The 25771-nt window shown below is 36.4% G+C and overlaps 1 protein-coding gene across 5 annotated transcripts; it reads right to left on the bottom strand.

The window, feature by feature from the left end:
- Positions 1–6133: 6133 nt before the first annotated feature.
- Positions 6134–25486, bottom strand: LOC18429452 (Cleavage and polyadenylation specificity factor (CPSF) A subunit protein). Of its 5 annotated transcripts, none has more exons than XM_020664266.2 (15): positions 25100–25486; positions 24824–24958; positions 24579–24658; positions 23689–23772; positions 20501–20588; positions 20126–20287; positions 16110–18155; positions 15255–15568; positions 14379–14694; positions 14006–14161; positions 13737–13878; positions 11757–11833; positions 10395–10534; positions 9926–10034; positions 6134–6799 (listed from the first exon to the last, which is right to left on the bottom strand). In XM_020664266.2, the coding sequence occupies exons 1-15, from the start codon at positions 25256–25258 to the stop codon at positions 6617–6619; spliced, it is 4191 nt and encodes a 1396-aa protein (XP_020519925.1). In that variant the 5' UTR covers positions 25259–25486; the 3' UTR covers positions 6134–6616. The 5 variants fall into 5 exon arrangements, with proteins under 5 accessions (XP_020519925.1, XP_011621584.1, XP_088717589.1 ...); XM_011623282.3 differs by having other exon boundaries at positions 16110–18150; positions 20130–20287; XM_088861463.1 differs by having other exon boundaries at positions 16110–18150; positions 25100–25485.
- Between the last annotated feature and the right edge of the window lie 285 nt (positions 25487–25771).

The following is a 25771-nucleotide window of genomic DNA, read 5'->3' as shown; positions in this document are numbered from 1 at the left end:
GGCTTTCTGGGAAGGCCATTGTGGACTGGTCTTCTCTGGTGGGGAGGTTCAAATTTTTAACTTTGAATGTTTAAGGTTGAAATCTTTAACTTTGAATGTCTAAAGTTTCATTTCATTCTTCATTCTTCATTCTTGAGCCATGATGTAACCAAACAAGTAAATGAAGAAAAACATGAGGCAATTTAGGTGCAGAGACTTATCTGACCATGACCCCTCTTTCTACAGGGACTTCCCCATTTTCAAAGCAATGAGTTTGAAAAGCAAGGAATTGGGTATTATTGCCTTTTTACTCATATATTAGTGTGTTATGGAAAAGTATACGATGAAATTATTGGGCATAAGGTGGTCACAATTAATCATGACCATAGGATGTGAAGTTGGGTTGCCGCATTTTTACCATTGACCAAGCTCAACATTCAATAAAAATTTTATCAAACAACACATCCAAACTATCATTTTATATCGGATGGTTGTAAGTCATTCTGACTTCCTTCTCCCCTAGATAAATGGTCTCATTGTATACAATCTCAATGTTATTACTGATTTTGTTTTGATTTGGTACATAATGATATATGTCTTCCCTTGGTGGTGAATGCTGTCTGTCTAGATCGGCGTATTTGACATCAGGCACCGACCCTGTACTGTTCCATAGGCCGGGCGGCCCACATGATCTCTATCACATGAAAGAAGTTAGAGGAAGAGCATCGTACCATAGACATGAAATAATTGTTTGCTGTGCAATTTGATGCCCATACTTTGCAATTATGTTATAGAATTACCCTAAGATTTATGCAAATTCTGGCCAAGATTTGATAAAAGATATGAACTTAAAAGTAAGGAAAAGTATAGAATGAGACTATTTACCTCTAATACAAGGTGGTCACAATTAATCTTGACCATTGGATGTGAAATTTGGTGGCTGCAATTTGTCCAAACTCAAACATCAAAAAGAAAATTTCTCAAACTTTGTGACATACCCAAACAATCAAATTTCACATCCGATGGTCATAAATAATTTAGACGACCTTATATAAAAGGTAAATGATCTCATTATATACTATCCCAGTAAATAATATTAGGATCGGGTCCAAACAAATTATTTATATAATTCTTCAAAGCTTTGGCTCTATTACCCTTGTAAATGCGTGCTTAAGTTAGAAACAATATTTCCAGCAATGCCACGTTGGACAAATGGTCTTTACTTAACCTTTTGAGATACCACCTTATCTTGCCGTGGGAAACTATTAAAAAAATTTCAAGTTAGGTTTATTCCAGCCTCCTGTGGGGTTACATAGAATGAGTCTTTGCCGTGCATGTATATTCCAAAGCCACGTTATGCACAAAACAAAGAGGGTACAGTAAGTCCACTTATCATGGATATATTTTGGATCTAAAACTCTAGACCACAAGGATCATGACTATGTAATAAATAAATAAATAAATTTTGAGCCTTAAAATGGCTCGTTCTGTATCATTTTAATTATTCAAAGATCAAATCTGTATTGCATTTGGAGCTCCTAATGCATGGGTTTTCATGCGGGAATGGATTGAAAGTGGGGAATGGGTTGAGGTCGTAGTGGTAGCACCACTTGATCCTCAATTACCACTGTAGGTTTCCATTCTCACTGACGCATTCGGAAAAATGGATTGAAAGTTATTTGAAATGTGTTTCCCTCGAAAACCAGGGTGGACACATGACTAGGCTGGCTTACCAAATATTTTTCCTAGACAAAATAGGCGAACTTTAGTTTGTGCCACATTTGAACCTCAATAAAATTTGGCTTACTGTTACAGCAATCGGTAGAATTATTGTACGCATTCCATATTACAAGTCAAAATTTCAGCAAAAATGGAATGACATTTGGCATGTATTCGGAAGTTGGAACTTCTTTATTGAAGAAGGAACAGAGGCAAATGGGAACGCTAGAAAAATTAACAAAATGAACCTCTTAAATGGTGGCAAAAATATTAGGAAAAATAATGAGGTTTCATATAAGAGCAGGTATACCATGTTCCCGAGGGAGCATAGTTTACTTTTATTCCCTCGATCAAGACCTACTTAAGAGGATTTTTTCAATCTGAAATTTTGGAACCACTTAAGAATTATTAGAAAATTATTCTAAAAATAAATAAATTAAAATTTAAGTTTTCTAACACTTAGATCTCGCCATAAAAAATTGGATGGTCTCTATTCAATCTCAAGATATTTATTTTTTCTGGTGAGGTTACAATTCTGAATTTTTTTTTTTTCCTTGAGGTTGAAGAGGTTGCATCCCTAAAATTTGGGGTTCTAAAAGTGAATTATGGGATTTTACCCGAGGGTGTAAATGGACATTCTACTCTCGAAGGAGTAAAATACCTTTTGGCATCATGTAATTCAAGAGTGAAAAGTTTTTGGTGAGTCCCTCGCTCTACCTCTCATGCATTTGCCCAGTTTTCAAGAGTTTTAGGAACCCAAGTGCATCCTGAATCACTATAAATCTATTTTCACTTCAAATTCATACTTTCGAAATTCTAAAAATAATGTAGATCTGATTATTTTTGAAAGATATAATCAAAATGGTCCCACAAAAGAAAAAAAAAAAAAAAGGACACAATGAAATATTCTTAAAACTCGAAACTTTTCGTTTCAGATTCATTCATGAGAGGATCAAGGGGACACACTAGGGCGAATCCGTGGTCACAACCCAAAATTTTGGTATCGCATTGCCATGTCGTATATCCTAACAACGTTTCCTTACTCATCATCTTCTCTCTCTTGAATCATCTCCAGTGAGGTTCCTCAAATGAGAAAAAAAAAAGAAAAGAAAAATAGAAGGAAGGTCTAAGTCTTTCAGGTTTACCATTATGTGAAATGGACGAATCTAATATTGGGGTAGGGAATTCCTTTGAGAGCTACAAGCCAATTTCCTAGTAGAAGCAATTGTTTTCAGTGGCTTCTTTGAATTCACTGCCTTTCAAAGTCTGGCTCAAATTTCATTTTAGGGTAGCAACAAATTTGGAGCTCGAAAAATTATGCCTTTCTCTTTTTCCTTTTTGAGGAGACTGTTTTTAAATGGGTGGAAGCTTATGTTGATTTTTCCTATTTTGGGTCTCTAGCCCCTATCAAAAGTAGTTTTTTTGGAGAAATATGAATGCTCCAATAGAAAGATAAAGCTTTGCCCTTTTTGGATAAGAGGGTGTATAATGTGCTTCTCAATGATCCATACCTCCAAACGAGGCTGAAAGACGATGTTTGAGTGCCGGGAATCCCCAAGATGGTCTAAAAATCTATTTTGATCGCGAATTATGAAATTTAAAACAATCTTGAAAATTGACGATTCAAATAATTTACAAGATGCATTATTTCCACGTTTTAAAATCCCCTTTTTTTTTTTTTATTCCCATCCATACACATCTCGAGTTCGAGACAATCAATTGGAGGTCTTGGCACCCGAATAACTTTTTCCATCAAGTTTTTGAGGTGCCTCTTACTTGTATAGTGTAAGGCTAATACCTTAAACTTTTGGACAAGGTTTCTTTGAGTGGGCCAACTTATCTATCCATATGAATCCTCTTTCCGAAATCTATCTTAGATATGAGTTTTGGATTTTAGAATTTTAGAGTTTAACAATATATAATCTTATACCATGGCAAACGTGAATATAAAAATTAATAATTTTTCAAAATAAAAAGTAATATATTTTGATGTATTTTACCAGATCATCAATTTGTAGATTTTGATGGGACCACCACCTTTAACATCCATTTTTAAGATGGATGCTAGTCGTGCAAGGGACGCACACCAGCTACATTTTTAGTTTACAAAACCTTTCCTTTGGATAGAACACCTTCCGTTGAGCTTACCGAACGTACTGAACTTTCGTGAAAGATACAAACAATGCAATGGTATAACTTGCAAGAAACCCCATATTTCCCTTGTCAAAAGATTGTATGTTCCCATAGGAGCTTACTGTCCATTTAGTCCCTTGAATAAAATCTAATTTAAGAGTACTTTTTGGACCCCAAATTTTGGGAATGATATCTTCAACCTAGAGACTAACTATAATTTTTATTTTTATTTTTTGCAAATTGCACCCCATGTGTGCCCAAAAGCAGAGATCGTCTAATTTTTGGAAGGTAAAGAGCAAAGTATTGAAAAGCTCCAAATGGGACTATTTTTTTTTTTTTTCAAATAATCATAGGATTCTTTAGAGGATCCAAAATTTCAAATTAAAAAAGTACTCCCATGTAGCTCTTTTGCCAGAGGGAGTAAGCATCCAGCAAGCTCCATCAGGACCATAGCATACACACCGCTTTCTAAATGATATCACACATACACTGACTCCTATTATTTAAAAGTACAAATGGTCTTCCCCAAAATGTACTTTTTTAATTGGCTGCTCTAAAGAAAAAAGAAACTTAGATCCTAACGACAAAATTGCGCCCACCACTATGGTGAAGACCTTAAGTTTGGAGATTTTTTAATTGGTTGGGTGGAATTGACACCAAAATAAAAATTCTAAGGCGTGTTTCAAACATGGACCAAGTTATATTCAGAATGCAGCCCAAGGAAGAAATTTTTTGCTTCTCTTAACTTTCTTAAATAAAAATGAAGATCAGGCGTTTAAGTCAACGTTGTGCACAATTTGGTCTTTAAGTTAATGTTATGCACAACTTGTTTGGTACCTCAAAATCTATTACAAACACACATATTATAAAGAAATATGAGATTTACTATGTTTTTTATCTCTCAAATAGTTGAAATCTATTATGCAGAGAGAGAGTACCCACACTAGTTTCTTACCCAAAAAAATCTTCTATCTTCCTATATCCATTTTTTCCTTACTGCCCAATCCATTTCTTCTATTTCTAGACTCTCCTCGGCACATCCATTTCTACATCCCTCTATCCTCAATTTGGGTGATAACCTCCATCACCTCTCATATAAAAACAAAAATAATAATTACTAATCAATAAGCAATTACACAACACAATCATATAATAAAAAATTTCACACAACATAATCCTCATAAGATATTAATGAAAGCTCCATTAAAATAAGATAAATTTTTTATCTCCTCCAATACCTCAAAAATTCTACTACAATTATTGAACCTTCTAGTTTAGTTATCAAACTTCTTCCTATTTTTTAACTTGTACCATAAAGATTTTGAATTTGGTATCATAAATTTATTGTTTATTTAAAATTATATAGAAAGACATTTGAAAGACTTTTATAATAAATAAATAAAAATAAGACATATTACAATAAAACCATGTTATTCCAATCATATTATTCAAATGAATTATCATGTTGAAACCAAAGTCTAATCATGTTAGAAGACATGTGATTCCCTGTAAATACAAATGTCATGTAAAATAAATAAGAAATGACATCATGATGAATTTAGAATGGTACAAATTATTATTTGAAAATCTTTTTGGAATGATGATGATGTTATTATTAAAAAACCTTTTTGGAATGATTGTCCTCCCCCTCCAAAGCATTCGCCCTCAGTAGCACAAGTTCAGCATTGAAAATGTGACCTCAATTGAAAAGGTTTTTCGAATACCAAACTGCCACCAAGCTAGATTTGAATACATACATTCTTAGTTCCTTCTCATTGCGAACAGTTTCCACTTAATGACTTCACAATGAGGTAATCCTGTTTTTGGGTCAAAGGATTTTTTGTCCTTCTCTTGGACAAAGTATTAACAGCTCACTGATACAAACTTATTCACTGTATTCTATTTACATGTGTTACTGACAAAAATAACCATTGCTTCTAGCCTGAGGACGACGGAACCATGGTCCTTAAAGCTCCCAAGGAAACAAAGATACAACAAGATTGTTGGGAAAACCAGAAAACTTCGAATTTTTAAAGGCACAACATGCGTGACATAGTCTGAATTAATAGAACCAATGAAAGAAAGCCCATAATTGGAGCTCGCCCAACCTCTTTTTGAGTTTAAGAACCAGCATAATAACCGTTATATTGTTGTCGTGTTTCTTGTATGAAGGACCTTCTACTTCAATATAAAACACCAAACTAGCACATCTCTATTCTGAAAAACTAACACAAACTCCCACCATACTTGGTTGAGCCATGGTGAAATTCCTGTGTGAAACTCACCACTCTTATCACTTTGGTTTCTTATTCTCATTACAAATTTTAATTATATATTAAGTTACAAACAAATAACTGAGATTATTCATACATGGGCATTTTATCAAACACAAAGCCCGAAAATTGGAACAATATTATCACTTAGCATACAATCGGGAAGAGCATAAAAACTATGCTCAAGCCAGTACCTCTTTCATGGCCTCTGTTTGTTACAGCTCATACAACCATGCACACATGTGCATACATATGCACATAATGTTACATGAGCATGAATGAATTCATTTTGTCATATTCCATATTGAGAGAGCAGTATAGATCGATGATGCCCATCTTGAAAAGATGACGTGGAGGACAAACTGGGAGCTCAATCAACTATCGTATATGCACATGCACATAAATGGGCATGCAATGGTGCATTCTGGCACTTGCCATTTTGATGGAATGGCATATACAGATGATGGCCATAACCACCATGAAGAAGTCGATAAAGAGATGGTACGATAGACTTAGTTGAGAGCATTGTGGATTCGTTCGAGAAGTCTTAGTACCTGATCTACAGGGAGAGAGCACTTGGAGCTTGTACCGACTGGATTTGGCATTTCAGATGCCAATATAGCCTTCTGTTGAAGACTTGTGAGCTCCAAGAATTGTGCTAGCATGTCCCCATCAAGTATCTTAGGAACCCCAACCTGCAACCAATTTTACTTGCAGGATCAAGCCTTTGAAGATTCCCAACTTGTTATGAATAAAGTAAGTCATTGAAATAATGGAGACACATATATAACATGTCATAAAATAGAACACAAAAAGAGAGGTTAAGCTTGTGATTCTATGCTATCACTGGGGATTGGCAATTCATAATCAAATTATTGCACTGTAAACTTAAAACCATAATCCTCGAGAGGCAATCGATAATTTAGCAAATGCTGCAGTAACTCCAGGATTTCATGCCAACATACTTGCCTTTATTCAAGAACAAATTGCATTAGTTTCTTAATTTTCTTTTAAAATGACATGAATTTGTTTTATATATTAAAAAAAAGAATTAATCACCAATTAAGGGGAAAAAATGAAGAAGATCTAGAGCCAAGAATTTCAACAGTATAAAGCATCTACAGAGTTCATTAGGCTTCCAAGAACCATATATTTATATTTCAATGCAGGAATTAGTTACCCCATTTTTCTCTAGAATTACATATCTAAGGGTACCATGGCAATGAATAAAAGGACAAATGTCCCTCATGTAGATACAAAACACAAATATCAAAGAATTTTAATTCATGCACTTCTCTATAGGGCAAAGATGTAGCTGAATAGGCAAGGTATTTCAAATCATCTCTTTTTTGTTTAGTTTAATTGACCTTGGTTTCTTTTTATTTGCATATGAGTAATTTCTGATTAGCAATGATTTCACGTCACTATCTCATTGTAACATAATGAAACCACACTTTTATAAAATCATATTTGTGGCATTTTTATGACCCCAAATTTTGCATAAGCACTCTCTTAATTCCAATAATTGATTCCAAAAAAATAAAATCAAATTTCACCTTACATATGGTCATAATGAGCGCCCCCCCCTCCAACAATGAATCTTGACCTTCCATTTGCTGAATTTTAAAATCCAGGCTTTTAAGAACTCAAAATCAATTTTTTAATTTTTAGAGTTGTTCATCAAATGATAGCAAAGACATCTAGAAAGTTTGGTTAAGGAAAAAATCCTCCTAAGTCCTAGATCTTAGCATCTAACCAAATGGTAAAGGAGGGCACCTATATACATATATATCTTAGCATATATGTGCGTGTGTGTGTGTGGTAAAAATCACTCCCCACACACACACACACACACACACATATATATATATATGGGTGCCCTCCTTATACTGTAGAAGTAAGGTGCACCTCAAGAATTTGCTCACAGGTGTTTCGGTATGAAAAACATTATAATGGTTTTAAAATCTATTTTAATACCTAGTTATGAGATTTAAATTTAAAAATGGTATAGATCCAGTAGATCTATAAACACTTCAAAATCTTAAAAATAGACGGTCTAGATAATTTGTTACGAGATGCACTATTTTAAAGACTTGAATTCTGTTTTTTTCTTCATATCCATGCATCTCGAAATAGAGATGATCAATTGGAAGGTTCTCTAACATTAGAATACTTCCTTCTAGAGGATTTTTTATGTGCACCTTACTTCAATAATATAAGGTTGCAACTTATATAATTTTTTGTTGAAATACTTGATTTAGCCTATAGGCCCTACAATGTACAAGCTCACCAACCCCACACCACCCCAAACAACTCCCTCCCCACAACCCCCCCATCCTTTAGGACACGAATGCCCCATTTGAAAAAATTTCAAAAAAGAAAAAAACTTAAAAATGGTCCTTTGAAGAGGGCTTATATGGTGCATAATGACCCATCTATTTTGGTTCATGTTCGATCTACGGTTAGATGTGCTCAAACTCTTTTTCTTCATATGGCGTTGAGGACCATCCTTAAAAGCTGGCTCATGTTCCTAACACAGAAAATGGTGGGGTCCCGAACTTCTGCCATTGAGCCTATAGGCTAAAGCAGGTATTTTGCGCACACACACATTATACACCTGCACAAAAGATCTCATAGCTGTACACTAACATGCTGACAGAACAGTATACGCCCACATCACAGATTTAATCTTGGCCAGTTGGACGGCCAGGAATTGTTTTTGTTTTATTTTTTTAATTTTTTCTTTCCATGAAATTGGCAGCATCCCTGCATCAAAGCAAGGCACACCCAATAAAAATAAAAAGAATTCAAATAAAAACAAATGACCAAAATACCCATAAAGGTTCAAGGGTATTTTGGTTGGTTATTTCTTTATTACGTTGTGTGCACCCGAATTACATGGAAAAAGCATTTTCAAACCAATTAACTATTAATCAAGGCCGCTGGGCATACATGATAGGCACCCATTGGGCATACCTCATCATTCACACACACACTCACACGCGTGCGAGCACACTCAAGCATATCCAAAATCAGCTTTATAAGTCGGAAGTCCTAGTGGATTGTGTGCCCTACCCTCTTAACATGATGTTCACTAGGCAAAAGAGCCTATATGGAGACAGGCAGACATGTGCAATGACCTAAAATCCCAAAGAAAGCTAACAAATGAGAACAATATAAACAACCCGAAAGTTGACTGCTTTATCACTATGTAGTGCTTAATGTGAAATAAGGGATCAACTCCACAAGTATCAGATGGATACTATGAGAAAATATCTTCTGATGGTTGATGTATCAATATGAATTTTCAATCCAGTGAGTTCCTAGAGAATCACTGTATGTCTTGGATGAATTCCCACTTCCCAGGATAAATACATTCATCGAAAGTATTATGCGACAGCCAGCCCTCCTTCCAATCCAAATAGTAGGAAAAACTGCCAAATTCACATAGAAAACTGTAGATTCCAACGGTGTTGATTGGGCCGGACCGACCGGAAAGAGCCAGTCGGATGGATCCGCCTTAGGAAGCACACTATCCGGCAGGACCGGGGGCTGAAGGAACAATGGACGGATGATCGTAGAAATATATTCATCGAAAGAATATAATACTCTCGTAATAGTTATGAAACAGCTATATAAACTCTTAAATGTTACAAAGAACATCAAGCAATATTTTATGTTATCCCATTACTATTTGTGGACATATAAAATCAGGGAAGTTCTAAGTACTGCAATATTTTATGTTATCCCATTACTATTTGTGGACATATAAAATCAGGGAAGTTCTAAGTACTGCAATACAGTCATATAAATTGACTTACCGGGGATCCACGGCCACGGAAATCATCATGGTTATTTCCTAATATTGGAGCAGTCAATGGGTGAACAGCTAGTCTAGCTTGTACAGCATCTAACAGATCGTATTCTTCCCTGCATATTCACCATTGAAAAATAAAATGCATACTCGAAAAACTGAGATTAAGCACATGTCAATAAAATGGTTTTAAAAATCACATTTGATTTAAAGGCCATTCTTTAGTGCACTAAACTTGACATAAACCTTAATCAGTTAAACTAAATTATATTAATCTGATATTGGTTATTAATATGTAGTATAAACAGTCAAGTAGAGTGATAACACTAAATTATAATAAACAAGGGAATAATGTTTTCTGGCATTTAGAATGTCAGATAACAAAGTCGTTGTTCATAATGAATGCAATGCCATCATTATGCCATTTAAAATACTTTGGAGCACTCTGATAGGGATTATGGGTGAATAAATAATACCTAGAGATGCGAATGAAGATCACCACACTCCCTAAGAGGGTACTTGCGACAATGTGACTATCCGCACAATCAAGAAGAGGGTCAATAATTCTGCTGCCCTTAAGTATTCCGTCTCCAGAATTTCTATAAGAAAATGATCCCTACAAAAGAACAAATAATTTTCTTAAAGGCACATAGAAAAGGAATTACTTACCATGCGCGTAGCAGAATATATAGCAACAAGAAAGATTCCCTTTCCAAACAAAGATGATCCAAACCTTACGCAAAAAAATTATCAGGTATTTCAGGCAGCCATTACATTTAAGTTTGGAAGTAATTTCAACATGTAAGAACTGCGAAATATATAAAGGAATAAGTCTTCTGAGATGCTCACCTTAATGTTATAACAACATTAGTTATCACAGGGAGTAAACTCTAACCTATTGAAAGTAATTCCTTTTGAAAGTTAAGAACTCGTTCAAACCAAATGTATCTTAGTTATTGTCAGAAACTATTATCGTGTATATTCCAAGAAGTGTGTAAAACTTTTAGGACACGTGAAACACGATTGGGAAGGATAAGAAAATTATGTAAGTTATTCCCTCCCAAACTGAGCAACAGCTGCCTGTTTATGGTAGGCAACAGTTACACTAGAAAAACCTATTTCCGGCATGGAAAGCAACCAAAGAAGTCGCAGATTAACAGTACATATAAACAACCGATATTGAAGAATAAGATTAACAAAGTACCAAAAAAAGGAAACCAAAACAATTGATGAACAAGGTAAGCCTATTCTTTCTTCAAAGAGAAACACATGGAATACTTTGACATGTCCTAAGTCCACATAAAAGTGAGTGCGCAAGGACCAGCTCAAGTTCCATCCAGTAACTGCATAGGGTGGTTTAAATCTTGTAGGGGTGTAAATAAGTCAGGTCATGATTGGGTCAAGCCCGATGCGGTTGGGTCCTGATGGGACAGACCCAAACCCAACCTGCAGCGTCAAGTTTGGGGTCCTGGACTCAGACCCAGGTCGAGTCGACCAGAAGAGTTCCCAAGTCAATCCGACCTGATGGACACCCCAAAAATATTGAGGCTATTTAGTTATGTAGGCCACAACCCCAAAGAAACAACCAACATAAGAGAGGCTAAAGAAGCACAAAAGGAGCATACAGAACCATGATGTGTAAGAATAGGGTTGAAGGACCATGTTTTCTAATCATATTTAGGAAATAAATGCTAGGACTTGGGTCCGGCTCTCTTTAGTGCCATCTAGTGAACTATAAAAGAGAGTACCTGCCACATATCGCCATAGGTCATGTCAGAACACTCACAAGTAACCAAACATGCTGCAGTATTATAAAAGATAAGGAAAATGAATGGTACCTTCCTAATGCTGCTAATGGTTTCTCCCACATAATAAGAACAACTTATTGTCAAATTCCGCTCGGGGCTTACATTATCTGTGACACAAGATCAATCAACGGTAAGAATTATAGTTTCAGTATGTACAGTAGATGATAATACAAAGAAAATGAAAAACACTATAAAAAAAACAGTAAATGGCATCATGTGTAATACGTTAAACAAGGCTTGAAAAATCATCGATCCAGATTGGAATCGCCCAATCCGGATTGGATATCGTTGATGGCGATCTGGATCCTATAATATGTTGGGATCCAGCCATGTCTCCCCCGAACCAGCCTGGTCGCCGGTCCATATTGGTTCTATCATAGTGAACCAGACGTTTCAACCGGTTCTCACAGTTTTCAATTTTTATGTTCTATACACGTGGCGGCGCTGTACATACTTCTTAAACCTATTCTCGAGCTCATCATTATTGAATTTTTTATTTCCTCACTATTACTGAACTTTTTATTTCCCGAAAAAATTCCCTAGGCTGCCACGTATGTACTTCTTACACCTATTGTCATGTTCATCATCACTGGCCCAACCCACCAACACGTGTGACATACTCCTCACACGTGGCACCTTGGTGCCACTCACCAAGACATGCTACATACCCCTTCAGCATGGCACCTTGTTACGCTGGTATTGGGTTCTCTCTTTATACTACATTTACATCTAAAAAGCTGCGATGTGGGACTATATAATTATATTAATCATGATTATTATGATATTATAATTAATAATTATACATTGATAATTAAATCTTGTATTTTATTTATTAATCTATTTGTATTATAAATTATATCAATATCATCATAGCTTTTTCCCAATTAATTGTGATACTTTTAGATGAGTAAAGAGAATTAATAAATGCTTGATATGATATTAATTTCACTTTATAAGGGGTATTATTTCTTTAATCTTCTAATATGCAAGTGTTTTGTAATATTTTTTTGAATCATTTTGATGCAATTTAATAATATATTATAATTTTATATTATAATTAATAATCATACAGATGTCCATATAGGGAAACAACGTCTCAATATTTATGCATTTTTGCAAATAATGGAAGTACATAGTGTAACACCCCCAATTTTTTTCAAAACTATAAAAAACATTATCTTTAGAGATTTTTTGAGGCCAAAACCGGCCAATTCTTTGATCTAGATTGCCGATCCACCGATCTAATACGGTTTTTGGGGTGGCCGATCCAAGTCATCGATCCATTTTTTTAAACCTTGATGTGTAAAGTGGATATTCAATGCCACATACTCAAAAATTGCCATATATATATATATATAGGAAAATGCTGAGATTAGCCCACTAGCTCATATGAACATACGAGCCCAACGGCCCAGATTGAATCTAGGCTAATCTGACGGTCACGACCTCCTTTCGTATTTGAATTTTAATTTTTTTCTACGAATCCAAATAAGTTAAAATTTTAGGCGTGTGTTCTTCAAAAATAGGAGAATCTAATAAAAATATCAAAAAAATAATTTGTAAATTTTTTTTTTACTAAAATACCCCTGAAATGTTTTGGGGGTATTTTGGCCTATTTATTTTTTGTGAAATATTTTTTAAATATTTTTATTAGGTGCGCTTTGATGAGAAGAATAGACGCCTAAAATTTCAAGTTATTTGGATTTGTAGAAAAAAATTAAAATTAAAATACGAAATAAGATCGTGACCGTCCGATCGGCCCAGATTGAGTTCATATGTTCATATGAGCTAGTGGGCTAATCTCAGTATTTTCCATATATATATATATATATAAGAGAAGTTTGAATTTAGTGACCAACTTCATATTGGGCATGCAATCAATTGCCTTCAATATTATTAACTTTGTGGAAAAGTCCTCATTAGGCATGACTAACATGACTACATGCATGGTCAATAACTTCTCACAAGGGGACCAACCGTACAACCTTCAAGCCATACCAATTATTTTACCTTCTGAATAATTTGCACATGAAAGAAAACAGATGTTTCCCCTGCGGTCTGACACAACACCAGTGTCCAAATCCAGTAGACTGCAGTCTGCAACTATCCTCTGAACAGGATCACAATACAATTGTTCTAATTTTCTGAGATCCTGAGCAAACAGGTTCATAACAAGATTGGACTCAGTAAAGATCAATCCATGAAAGAAAAAACACCAACATAACTAATGGATATAACAAACAAAACTTAGATTTTTTTAAGAGTTCATTAGAATTAACCTCTTGATACGAATAAAAAAGTAAGCCATCACGACAATCACCGACAGCGATTCTATTAAGATGGGCAGTAATACAGGTGATTGTGAAGCGTGTCCTTGCAGAAGTAAACCTTCTCAAGCGTTGAGGGTTTTCATTCAAAATACCATACACAAAAAGCTACAGAAAAAGACAAGAAATATGACTTAGTATAAATACTAAAATAAAAGTAAACAGATATATGTAATCATCCATACATAATCATCCTCTTTTATCTTCCAAAGAGTGGTTGAGGGTTTATTCTACAAATTTGTATTCCATAAACAACAGAGCTGCAAGCATTAAGTATTATCCACCTAACTAAATGGATTTCATGAAAATAAGAGAGAGATCTTACATTATTGCCTGCAGATACCAAGATGTAACGATCAAGATAAGGGCAGATAGCAAGTACAACCCCTGGTAATGTAAAACTCCACTTCACTCTCAAGTTACAGGCTTCACATTCTTCAAGCTTCACTCCATCGCCACTAGCATCATCTGGGCTGCTACATATACTACTACACGACAATTGTTCCGTGGCATATCCAACAATTTCACGAAATGGGGAACTAAGTTGAGAAGATGAACCCAACTTAGAATCTGAGGCCAATGAACTGCTATCTGAATGCTGCATATGGTCTAGGCCAAATACAATTAGACGTCCACGAATGCTGACAAAAGAAATACAAACATAGTTAAAACTAAAATGTGCAACATGAAAACATGCATTCCTGATAGAACATTCAGAAAAAGGGCGTAAATGTCATACAGTGGATGCAAAATATCAGAGGAACTAAAAACACACAGAAGAAATGTGTGTGTGTGTGTGTTGTGTGTGTGTGTGTGTGTGTGTGAGAGAGAGAGAGAGAGAGAGAGAGAGAGAGAGAGAGAGTGAGAGAGATCCAAAATGTCAACAGACATTAACCCATGATCAATCTACAATGAAAGCACATGGTATCCACCTATAATAATTATATGACAGCATCTTCAGTGGCAAAATATTGGCTTACAAGAATAAATATAACCCAATAGAAGTGGAAAAATAATGTAAAATATTTTCTATACATTATATGCCTAGAATATATTATGCATGCTCAAAAGTCCTTTCAGTCATATATAGCACATGTAATTCCTAATACCAGGTGTCCTCTTACCAAAAATCAATAAGATACAAATTGATAAACCACAAAATACAAAAAGCAACCTTGAAATATTCATGAAGGAAAATAACCTTTCAGCTTCACCATTAGGCATGATAGCAGGACCTGAAGAAATGCTGGTTCCGACCACTAAGACTTGTTCATTTCGCAGTTTCATTAGTTGCATGCACTTTGCTGTTTCGCCTGGGTCAAACTTAAATCCTGAAAGTACGGAGCCACTTAGAGGATCCACACAACAAATATCCGAACTGATACCAGAACCATAATTGCAATCTGTCCGCAATACTTGCAGCGTTCTGCTTTCACTGTGGTATAGAACCCTCCTTGGGGTGCCTCCAAGGCCAAATTTCTGCACATTCAGCCTCTTTGTATGAACCATTTCCACCTGTCATCCAAATTGCAAAAATGTTTTACATGAATAATGTTCCCTAACATAATGCACAACTCAACAGAACGTATTTCTTAACTCAATTCAGGGTGCCACACCGATAGCCTTTATTCCTCCTAGGAGGAATAGAATAAAACCTCCCTTTATAGTCTACAAATTGGGAGCCACCAACATTTAACGACAGAAAACTGGGTGTCCATGGTTAAATTCAGGCTCAAAGAACAGACATGACCCTCCAACAAGTTTTGGCCACCAATTTGGGAACTAGATTAATGTGAAATGTTACAAATTGACAACAGTCCAAAGCATTTGATGAAAACCAACTGTCCAAGCCATTGCAGAAAAAAGAACAACTTGAAATCACAATTCAAAAAGAAAAGAAAGAAACGAAATGCATGATAATGTTTGAATATAACTCTGTCTTTTATCCACCCTTCTATGAACATTCTGGAAATAAATATGCAGTTTGAAACAAATTATACGATGCCAAATGGGGTGAAACACAAGATGATTAAAAATTCATGCCCAGAATACTTACCAAATGTAGGCTGTTTTCAGCAACAAACAAGACACCAGAGGGGCAATCATCCAGACATACAGGAGTAGCATGTGTTGCAGGTTGAAATGAAATCGAAGTATAAGCAATCCTTTGACTGTGCCTTGCCGTCTGTAATAGCCAGGGCCTATCACTCAACGCAATTATATCTGCGTGGAGAGACTCACAAAGAGGCACCAGAATAACAGGAGATACGCCAATGCGACGTACAGCAATCAACTGTAGCTGGATAGGTAAGGAATTCTCAGCTGGCCTCTCCATCATATTAACACCAATACATTGCTCATAAAAAATTGGCACTGTAGATTTTGACAAAGGGCTATCAGATGTGCCTGTACAAGGAAGCAAGGAGCTTAAATTGGGTAGCTCTGATGGATTTGTTGAGGAAATCACAGGCCACTCAAACCGGAGTAACATTCCATTTCTTAACCCTGAGAGAATATAATAGCGATCAACATATACAAGCCTAACATCCTGGGGTATGCAACCACTGATAGAACTACCCATTGTATTTGTTAGTGAAATTGCTCCAATGGCAAGGAGTCTGAAGCCTTCATTTGGAACAAAAGACACAAGCTCAACAGAAGGCTTATGTGTTCCAATAACACATGTTTTACCAATCTCAATACCAGAGGGAAATCCAGCTATTTGGCCTTCATCTACAGAACCAATGACAGAATCTGGTGTAGTCACATGTTCAAGTCCATCTTCTTGAGGAATTGAAATGCAGGACACTTCAGCCTGCAGTCCCAGCCGTTGAATCTCGTAAATTTCGTAACAATAAGGTGAAGAAGACCTAGCTGAAAGCATATATAAGAAGCAAGGATTGGAGGTGGCCACAATTATCAAGCCATGACCAACTGCCCCCAAATTTACTGTCAAATTCTCTGGACTCCAAGATGTGCAAACAGGGTGAGAGAGAGGGACACCTTCAGGATGAGCAGCTTTTGTTGGCGAACAAAGTCTCACTCCCTTTCTACATATTTGTACCAAAACCCCATCTTCCAAAAGTCCACATCCCAAAGTGCAAGTGTCAGTTTGGAAGCCAACTGCATCGGTGACATCAGTGAAGCTTAAACCCACAGATAGCACACGTGTCTCCTCAACAAATGATAGCACAAGGAAAGAATGATAGGAATCACCTTGAAACATGTGTGTGGTCCATGTGCCAGTTACACCTTCATAGACAGAGGCTGTGCTCAAGAGCTTTTCTACACTCACCCCATTTCGAATGATCCTTAGGGATCCTTCAGGGTGCACCCCACAACAAGCAAATATCTGATCCTGCTTCTCATTATGATAGTCTACTATTGCAACATCTAACATTGGTGCAATATTCTGAATGGGGCTTCGAGACACTAATCCACTATCCTCTACCTTAATCACTAATCCATCCCCAATCTCCAAAAGGGCCACAACAAATCCACCCTTAACCCATAGCAATGTCTTGAAGGCCAGATTTTGGTAAAGGCAGTCCGTAAAGTTAACTTTGACACCATGCTCATCATTGTAACTAACTTCTAGTATGTATAATTCTCCAGTATCCAAAGAGAAGATCAACTTTGGGTTTGTCGAATTGCATGGTTCCCAGCTCCATGAGCATATAAATCCGGAGCAAGTGGGAATTTTGCTGCTTTCGTCATCAATACTCATGGGGTCTTCTCCTTTAACATCATCAATTGCAGAATCCCTCAACTCCAATAAAGCACTAGCAGCAACATTGAAACTTCTCTCATCGTCAACTTCAAGAGCTCCAGAACACTCATCAGTTGTTTTTCTCTCTGTAACTCCAGTTAGTATTGTAAGATTTATCCTGTGGAGAGAATGGGGAAGTTCTGGATTTCTAGCATCCACTAAGATAGCATCACCCATCCTAAACAACAATGCAAAGCCAGGGAGGTGAGGAACATCCACTACGCTCAAAGCTAGAGCTGCATGTTGTGAGAAACAAGATATGATATGCGCTTCAAGCTTCTTAATATTGAATTCAAGAAACAGAAGTTCGTTGTGGCAGTGGCCCCTCCTGCGCTACCAAGTTCCAAGTTTTAAAAAGGTCAGGAAAAGAAATTGAGTTACAGAAACAAAAGCTATAACGGGGAACTATAATATAATCCAATGGACAATTGAAAAACTATAGACCACTGGATCATTGTCTATGTTACACAGGCACGGATACTTGTGTAAGTATCAAACATGGATCAGGAGGTTGGATTCCCCATTCCATGAAGAACAATATTCAGCAATAATGCCATATCAAAAAAGATGACATAAAATTCAGCATTATTTGCTAAGGAAAAAGTTCATATAAGGTGTCCACCTTATACCATTAAAGTAGGGCACACCTTAAGAAACCATCAGTAAAGGTTCCTCCAATGCTAGAAAACCCTCAAATTAATCATCTCAATCTAAAAAAAAAAAATTAAATCATGTAAATAGTGCATCTTGTAACACATTATCTCGACTGCCTATTTTCAAAAAAAATTGAGTGTTTATAGATATGTTTGATCTGCATCAGTTTAAAAGTTTTGAATTTTATAATTGGGGGTGACAACAGTTTTTTAAGTTATAGCAAAGCTTCTCAACACTGAAACTGCTCTTTCAACATAGTTTTCAAGTGCGCATTACTTCAATAGTATAAGGTTGACAGCTTATACAAAACCTCACCCATTTGATAATATAATATTTCAGGTCTTCCTGATTGAATTTATACACATTTTTGAAGTTCAAATCATAGTTATTGAGATCTCCCAACCCAAGTATCATTCATGCTCCGAGACCTTGCTCTAACCCTCTAGGATAGGTCCATGGGATTCCAATTTTTAAACTTTGGGATCTTGATCCCCACTTTTAGGGATTGCTCATAGCCGCTTGAAGGGCCAATAAGAGGCCAATAAAATGATTCATTTGCTCCTAGCCGTTTGAGGGGCAATAAGAAGCCAATAGAATGATGCATTTTGGATTTTAATTGCAATCATACTCTCTCTCTCTCTCTCTCTCTCTCATGCTTTTGGAGGTTGTAAAGTGTAAAATTGCAAAATAAATCAGCTTGATATGCTTTCGGAGGTTGTAAAGTTTGAAATTGTAAATAAATCACATTGTGTCAATAGAAAATAAGCACCTTTTAATGTAATCAGTTATCCTGATGTGCTTCATCATAATATTTTCTTATTGCATTTGCGGGATTATTTTTACATAAACTACATCCCAAAAGGAATCTAGAAATATTGGTTATTTAATTAAATAGAGTATATTCAATAAATAGTTGATTTTTATTGCCTCTTTTTTGTGCCCATTTTTACTGTATTTGTGGCATTGTTGATTTTTTAATTTTGAATAGAATTTGTAGTTCTCTAAAAAATTTAGTGTATTAATTAAATAGTTGCACAGAATGTGCTCCCAACCTAGAGAGTTTCTAGGATGTATCCCATGCTCCAACCATGGCTTCTGATTCCAACAACTATTGTTCAAAGGTGTCCACTCAAAAATAAATAATGATTAAAGTCTAAATGTACTCAATGTGCAATAAACAAAACGAATCCATGTCAATATCTGTGTCGATTCATATCCAACATGAGCACAAGACCCAAACAGAGGAATCCGTGTACCATAAAACCATCCCCAACTCACAATCCTTTGAAAGGGAAGGTGACGAAGAGAGAATGGAGTCCACCAGAGCATTACATGACCCTGATAGTGAGCTCCACTCTCTCTACAACATTTTCCATAATTTCGATGATGACCAAGTGGCCACGGTTGTTCCAGATTCCATAAGGTTTATAGTCTCCTAATACGCATTTAGGACAAGCAACATAATAAGGTATACTCCAATCTCTCTACAACATTTTCCATAATTTCAACAAGTGATGATGACCAAGTGGCCCATGGTTGTTCCAGATTCCATATGCATTTAGGACAAGCAACATAATAAGGTAAGGAAATATCCAGTTCCAAGGCACAAGATTCCTTCACCATCTTAGAGAACAAAACATAAAGCTTACTTGCCTATGCCGAAGCACAGCCAGCACAGGACTGTAGCATCCCCTAGATTGTGCTGAATCATATGAGATGAAACACATGCTCCAGATCGCTCCAAACACATTCAATCTCTCCAACTCCATTCCCATTTCCGGTTCCCCCTCTTCTGGTGGATACAAAACTTTCTGGAATAAAGATATAAGGATAGATTTCAGATCTAGACAGCAAGTAAAATGGCAGTTCAATATAATTTTTAGTCTCGAAAGTTAAAAGCATTGCCCAGAAGAGAAGGTTAAGAAGCATTATTTACAGAATAATCCACAAATAGCACTTATGTGCAGGTTTCGAACAATAGAAGATAGTAATGCAAAAGATAAACTATGGATAGACTGTTGAACCTCATTAACAATTTTCTTCCCAGCTGATTTTGACACAGAAAACAAAGCAATCTGCCCTTCATATGCAGCAACCGCAACAAAAGAGCCACTGTAAATATTGCAAAAATCAGAGCCTTATATAGAAATGACTCATAAATAATGTAATGGACTTCTCACAAGAATAACAATTAATGAATGTGAAGGGATCATAGAATACTGCATCAACAAATGAAAATAGGAATCCCCTACATAGAAAAACCAAAGGAACCGGTTCAAGCAGTATTGCATATCAGTCAAAGCAATAAGCCTATTAAACAGTAATATGTTCCCGTGTCATCTTCAGTGGGTTGAAAGCCCGGCTAAACCTCGTCAACGGAGAAAAAACAAAAACAAAATATTATAGTATTATAATAATGCAATATTATAATATTACTACAAGAACCACACTCTCAGGTGACCATAAGATGTAGGAGTAAGACAAACAGAACTTCTAAGGAGAGAATTTTCAAGTAAATGAAGCTGCATCAAGCTGCAACATGCACAATTTTGATATTAATATACTATAAAACATGAAATTTGAAAATAAAACTGGACTCTTTCAGTTCTTATGAACATCATAAGCTCCCTTAACATCAATCTTAAATACCATAAACCACATAGGCCACACAAAAATCAGTAAAAACATTGAGTGCCAAAAAGAACTTAGTACTTTGATGTTTCTAATTTAGTTTTGTACGACCAAGCTCCCCCTTAATAAACAGATAAGCTCCCAGAGATAGACTAGCATCCACAAATAAGAAACATCCAAAACAATATTTAAGGGCCCATTTAGTTTCCAACCAAATTGTGGCCAAATTGTTATTAGGACGAAATTTCCAAATCAGCCAAATAGAATTTGACCTATAGGCATGTTGGATTTCCAAATTGCAATTGGGAATCAATTGCAATTTGGGCCCCAGCTGCAATCCATGACAAAACCTCGCCAGGTGGTTTTTCCACCCTCCACTCCAGCTGGTTTTCCCTCCCTCCCTCCCTAACGCACTCAGGCAGGCACCTATGCGCACAAGCACACACACACAGAGCAACTGCCCCACCACACTACCATGATCACACTTCCACAACCACCATCGCCGCTCCACTAACAACAACACCACCACCACCATTGCACTGCTACCATTGCCACCACTACAGCCTGGCCACAACCGCCACCGCCACTGCCACCGCCACCACCGCCGCCACTGCCACCGCCACCACCACCGCCACCGCCACTCCACCACCATCATCACTATCATGCTGCCCCCACCGCCAATGCCTAGAACTACCATCACAACACTAACACCACCACCACCATTGCACCACATGATAAGAAATTTCAATTTAAATCAAAATCATTGAACACCACTTCATCAAATTGCAAATTGGTCAATGACAGGTAAAAAAAAGAAAATCATTTGACAAAATTCGACAATTGAACGGACCCCAAAGTCTAATTGTGCAATTGCTTGTGGGTTCCATCTTCTAGAATATGGTACACTTCCAAAGTTGTTTTACCAAGATGAAAATCTTGGTCAATATATGACCCACGTGGCAACACTGGGAGCATACTGGTCCCCTAGAAAGTCAATCCACATCCATATTATGCCCGCAGCGAAGGAGGGATCCATATTGTTATTGATTTTGGCGTCAAATTATACCGCATATTTTCTTTCTTGTCACCCCCAAGAAGAGTATTGCCATTTTTATACAATCATTCTTTCCAAAGAAACAGATTAGTGAATGCAGGCTTTACAACAATGGGATTTTTGAGTATCTCATCCACCTAAAGTTTTACTAGCAGATAGGCATCCATCAAAAGTTTTAATATCAGATAGGCATCCAATTGTAAAAAGGTCATGGTGGAAAGAGGCAACTGATAAAAGAGACGAATGAGTTCTATATCAAAAAATAGGTTATGGTTCGATCTTGCCACACAAAAACGCAAGCAGTTAATATCTCAAAAGATGCAATAAGAACTTGTGATTGAGTCAAGTTAGTAATCCCACATATGATGTAAACCCATCCTTGTTACACACACAAACATGAGCAGTTAATATCTGAAAAGATGCAATAAGAACTTGTGATTGAGACAAGGTAGTGCGCAGTTTTAATCCCACATCCGATGTAAACCCATCCTTGTTAAACAGAAGAAGTTACGTAAAGATGTAATCTTAGGAGCATCCAAGATCTCTTTTTCTTGTAGGGTGCATTACCTTTCTTATTATTTTCTTAAAAGAGCCTCAGTTTGCTTATTGCAAATGCCTTACTTATTTCACATTTTCCTCTTTTGATTATTTTCTTTTCATATTAAGTCTATGCTTCCAGCCCATTTAATATGTGCCTCCCTCATAAACCCAACACCTCATCATATACACCAAAAAAAGCCAACGAACATAATGAGAAATTTTTCTAGTTTTAAATTATAAAGTACCATGCTATTCATATCTTTACTAGGTATCCACTAACTCATCAGTTTAGAAAGCCCAATCTATAACCAGCCTCCCACACACAAAATATCCTTGGTTCACATGAAGTTGTTTCTGTACCTCATATGAAAAATCCAAAGATGAGGTCAAAATATAAACCCTAAACGGTCTTCTTGAAAATCACCAGTTACGTGGTTTGGCCCCCAGTGTCCAGTAACATGGTTTGGCCTCTTCATGCTTGCAAACATCTCCAGAGATGCTGGCTAATCTGATACCATGAGATCATCCGAATGGCAAATTTCCCTTGATTCAGATGATTGTTCAAACAATAAAATATTGCGTTAATGCAAAAAGACCAGTAAATAAAATAATGCATATAATAATGCTAAGGGGTACATCAACACAATTGACTAACAAAAGTTCAGTGAGCCCAGCAGGGTGACAAATAACAAGCACCAGGAATTGATATCAAGAGGCATAATCACATCCAGAGCACAAGAGTACAATATGTAATTAACTGATATCAAGAGGCATAATCACATCCAGAGCACAAGTTTAGAATATGTAATTAACTATAAGTCAGCATATTCAAGTGAGCATATTCCCAAGAAGGAGTATACGCCAATGCATGTCTCAACCAGCTGTATTTAATTTATCATTGAAAATAAATAAATACAAAGACCCATTTGGGCAAAGAAATTTTAACATTATTTACTTAAAAAAGCCTCTTGTACATTTGAAACTTACAGGGAATCAACAGCCAGCATCCTTCCCAATTGATATCTTGAATTTCCTGGTTCTGAAAGTTGGGAATGGGCCACTGGAAAGAACCTACAATTAATAGTTATTAAATAGTTTAGAACTGCTCAGACTGAGGAAATAAGGACCAAGTTAAAACACCAAAGAAATGCATGTTATGGCTTCTCTATTTATTGAATTTAGTGTAAAACCTTTCCCTGTTTCCTCCTTAGCATAGTGTCTGAAGACTTTCTTTTCCTGGTTTTAAGTAAGGCTATGGACGGAGGAGGATTTCCACGAAGGATTTAGCCCAACTAAAATAATGGTACAGAATCATAACAGCTACTGGTGGACGAACAGCTGCTTTGAGAAGCATCCATTGAAAAGGTCTCAGTTCAGCTACTGGTGGACGAACAGATGCTTTGAGAAGCATCCAATGAAAAGGTCTCAGTTCCAACATTTTATTTCCATTGCCAAAAAAGTTTGGAGCAAAGGGTAAATGTAGCATAATGAAGAATGGCGTTTATATAGGTCCAGTGAAGTCGTTAGTGTTGGTGGAACTACTTATAGGGATTGAAGTTACTATCACATAACACCCAATACATTTTATGGCCCGTTCTGATGTCTATATCGATCATCAATCTCAGAGAAACAACAAATGTAACAGAGTTCGCACAAATGCACTGTTCTTTAATGAATTTATCAAAAAAAAAAAAAAAATGAAGATTATTTCATACTAATTTGCTGTTCTTTTCTTGTTTTTTGGTGTTTTCTTTCTTATCTACCCTTCCTTGTTATCTTTCCCGTTACTTCCTTCCTATTATTTTTTTATGACAAAGAGAGGCAAAATTTATACATTCCATGGGAAAAAGAAAAAGAAAAAAGAAGATGGGCAGAACCTGTGCATCTCAATGCTGAATGACAAGAAAGAAAGCTTCCCAGAATCAGAGAGAACAACTAACAGATCTTTCCCGTATGTCTGCATTAATTAAAGAAATTAAACAGCACATTGGACCGAATATCATTCACAGAAAAACACAAACTAAGCAAAAACAACACACAAAGAAAATTCATGTTAGACAATCAAAGCTAACTTTTAAACAGAATTGTGGTTAAAAAACATTTCATTTTCCACGAAAGACACCTGCAGTATTGGTGCACGACAGTTCGCATTCCATCGAAGAACAGCAAGGTCTTTTATGGTGCCAAAAACTGTCTGTTCACAAACAGACTGTACAACCCCATCTTCGCTAACCACTACCAACTCGATTGATGTTTCCTGAAGAAGGAAATATATTTAAATAAAATAACACTTTGAAATGGATATTACACACAAAGAAATGATTAAGAGAGAGGGAGAGAGATGGGGGAATTGAAAGACAGATAGAGATGGAGAAAGACGAGAAAGAGTATATAATACCTTGCCAAAAATTACATCAAAGGAGGAAGGGGAGCGCATATGGCCATGAACAGCTTGAAGGACGACACTTCCTTTGAGCACGCACTTGGCCAAGTAATGTAAGGCCCCCTCCGATTGCCTATGGCTATGGCTTCCCGATTCATCGCCTGCAATCGCCATTACGATCAATTGGAGAAAAGAGATTCAACTCAGCACATGTTCTCCATTCTCTCTCTCTCTCTCTCTCTCTCTCTCTCTCTCTAGCATTCGATTTCAGGGAATATGTGAATTGTGAAGGGGAGAGTTCAAGGGTAAATAATTGCAATTAAAGGATTCAGAAAGAGAAGAGCTCCGACCAGATATAAATTTGGCAGTAAGGCCACGGAATACTCCGAACGCCGAAGCTTTGAAGTTCGAATGATGTCTCATAAACTTTGCTAAAAGATTTCCTGCTATTATAGGAGTATACTGTCCATCTATTCCCTTGAGCAAAATTCCCTTGGACAAAATTAATGCTCTCAATATTTTCTAGATCTCCAATTTGGGCCATATAATAAAACCAAGGACCAACATTAGAGAAAAATTAAACCCCTCTCTACATATTAAAAAAGAGTGACATTTCAAAAATTACACCGGAGCTGTCCAATAATCAGAGGGAAAATCTAGATTTACAAGCAGTCATAATCCGAATAT

This window comes from Amborella trichopoda, chromosome 3, assembly GCF_054954075.1.
Source record: "Amborella trichopoda isolate Santa Cruz 75 chromosome 3, AtrichopodaSantaCruz75HAP2 v2.0, whole genome shotgun sequence".
NCBI classification, from domain to species: domain Eukaryota; kingdom Viridiplantae; phylum Streptophyta; class Magnoliopsida; order Amborellales; family Amborellaceae; genus Amborella; species Amborella trichopoda.
Note: the sequence above shows the minus strand (reverse complement) of the source record. Positions and strands in the feature narration are given on the sequence as shown.

Coding starts and splice junctions, on each gene's coding strand:
- LOC18429452 (XM_020664266.2), bottom strand. CDS start 25,258: ATGGCGATTGCAGGCGATGAATCGGGAAGCCATAGCCATAGGCAATCG. Junction 18,156..20,125: donor CTGTGCTTCGGCATAGGCAA/GTAAGCTTTATG, acceptor GGAACTTGGTAG/CGCAGGAGGGGCCACTGCCA. Junction 6,800..9,925: donor TCCGTGGCCGTGGATCCCCG/GTAAGTCAATTT, acceptor AATTGGTTGCAG/GTTGGGGTTCCTAAGATACT.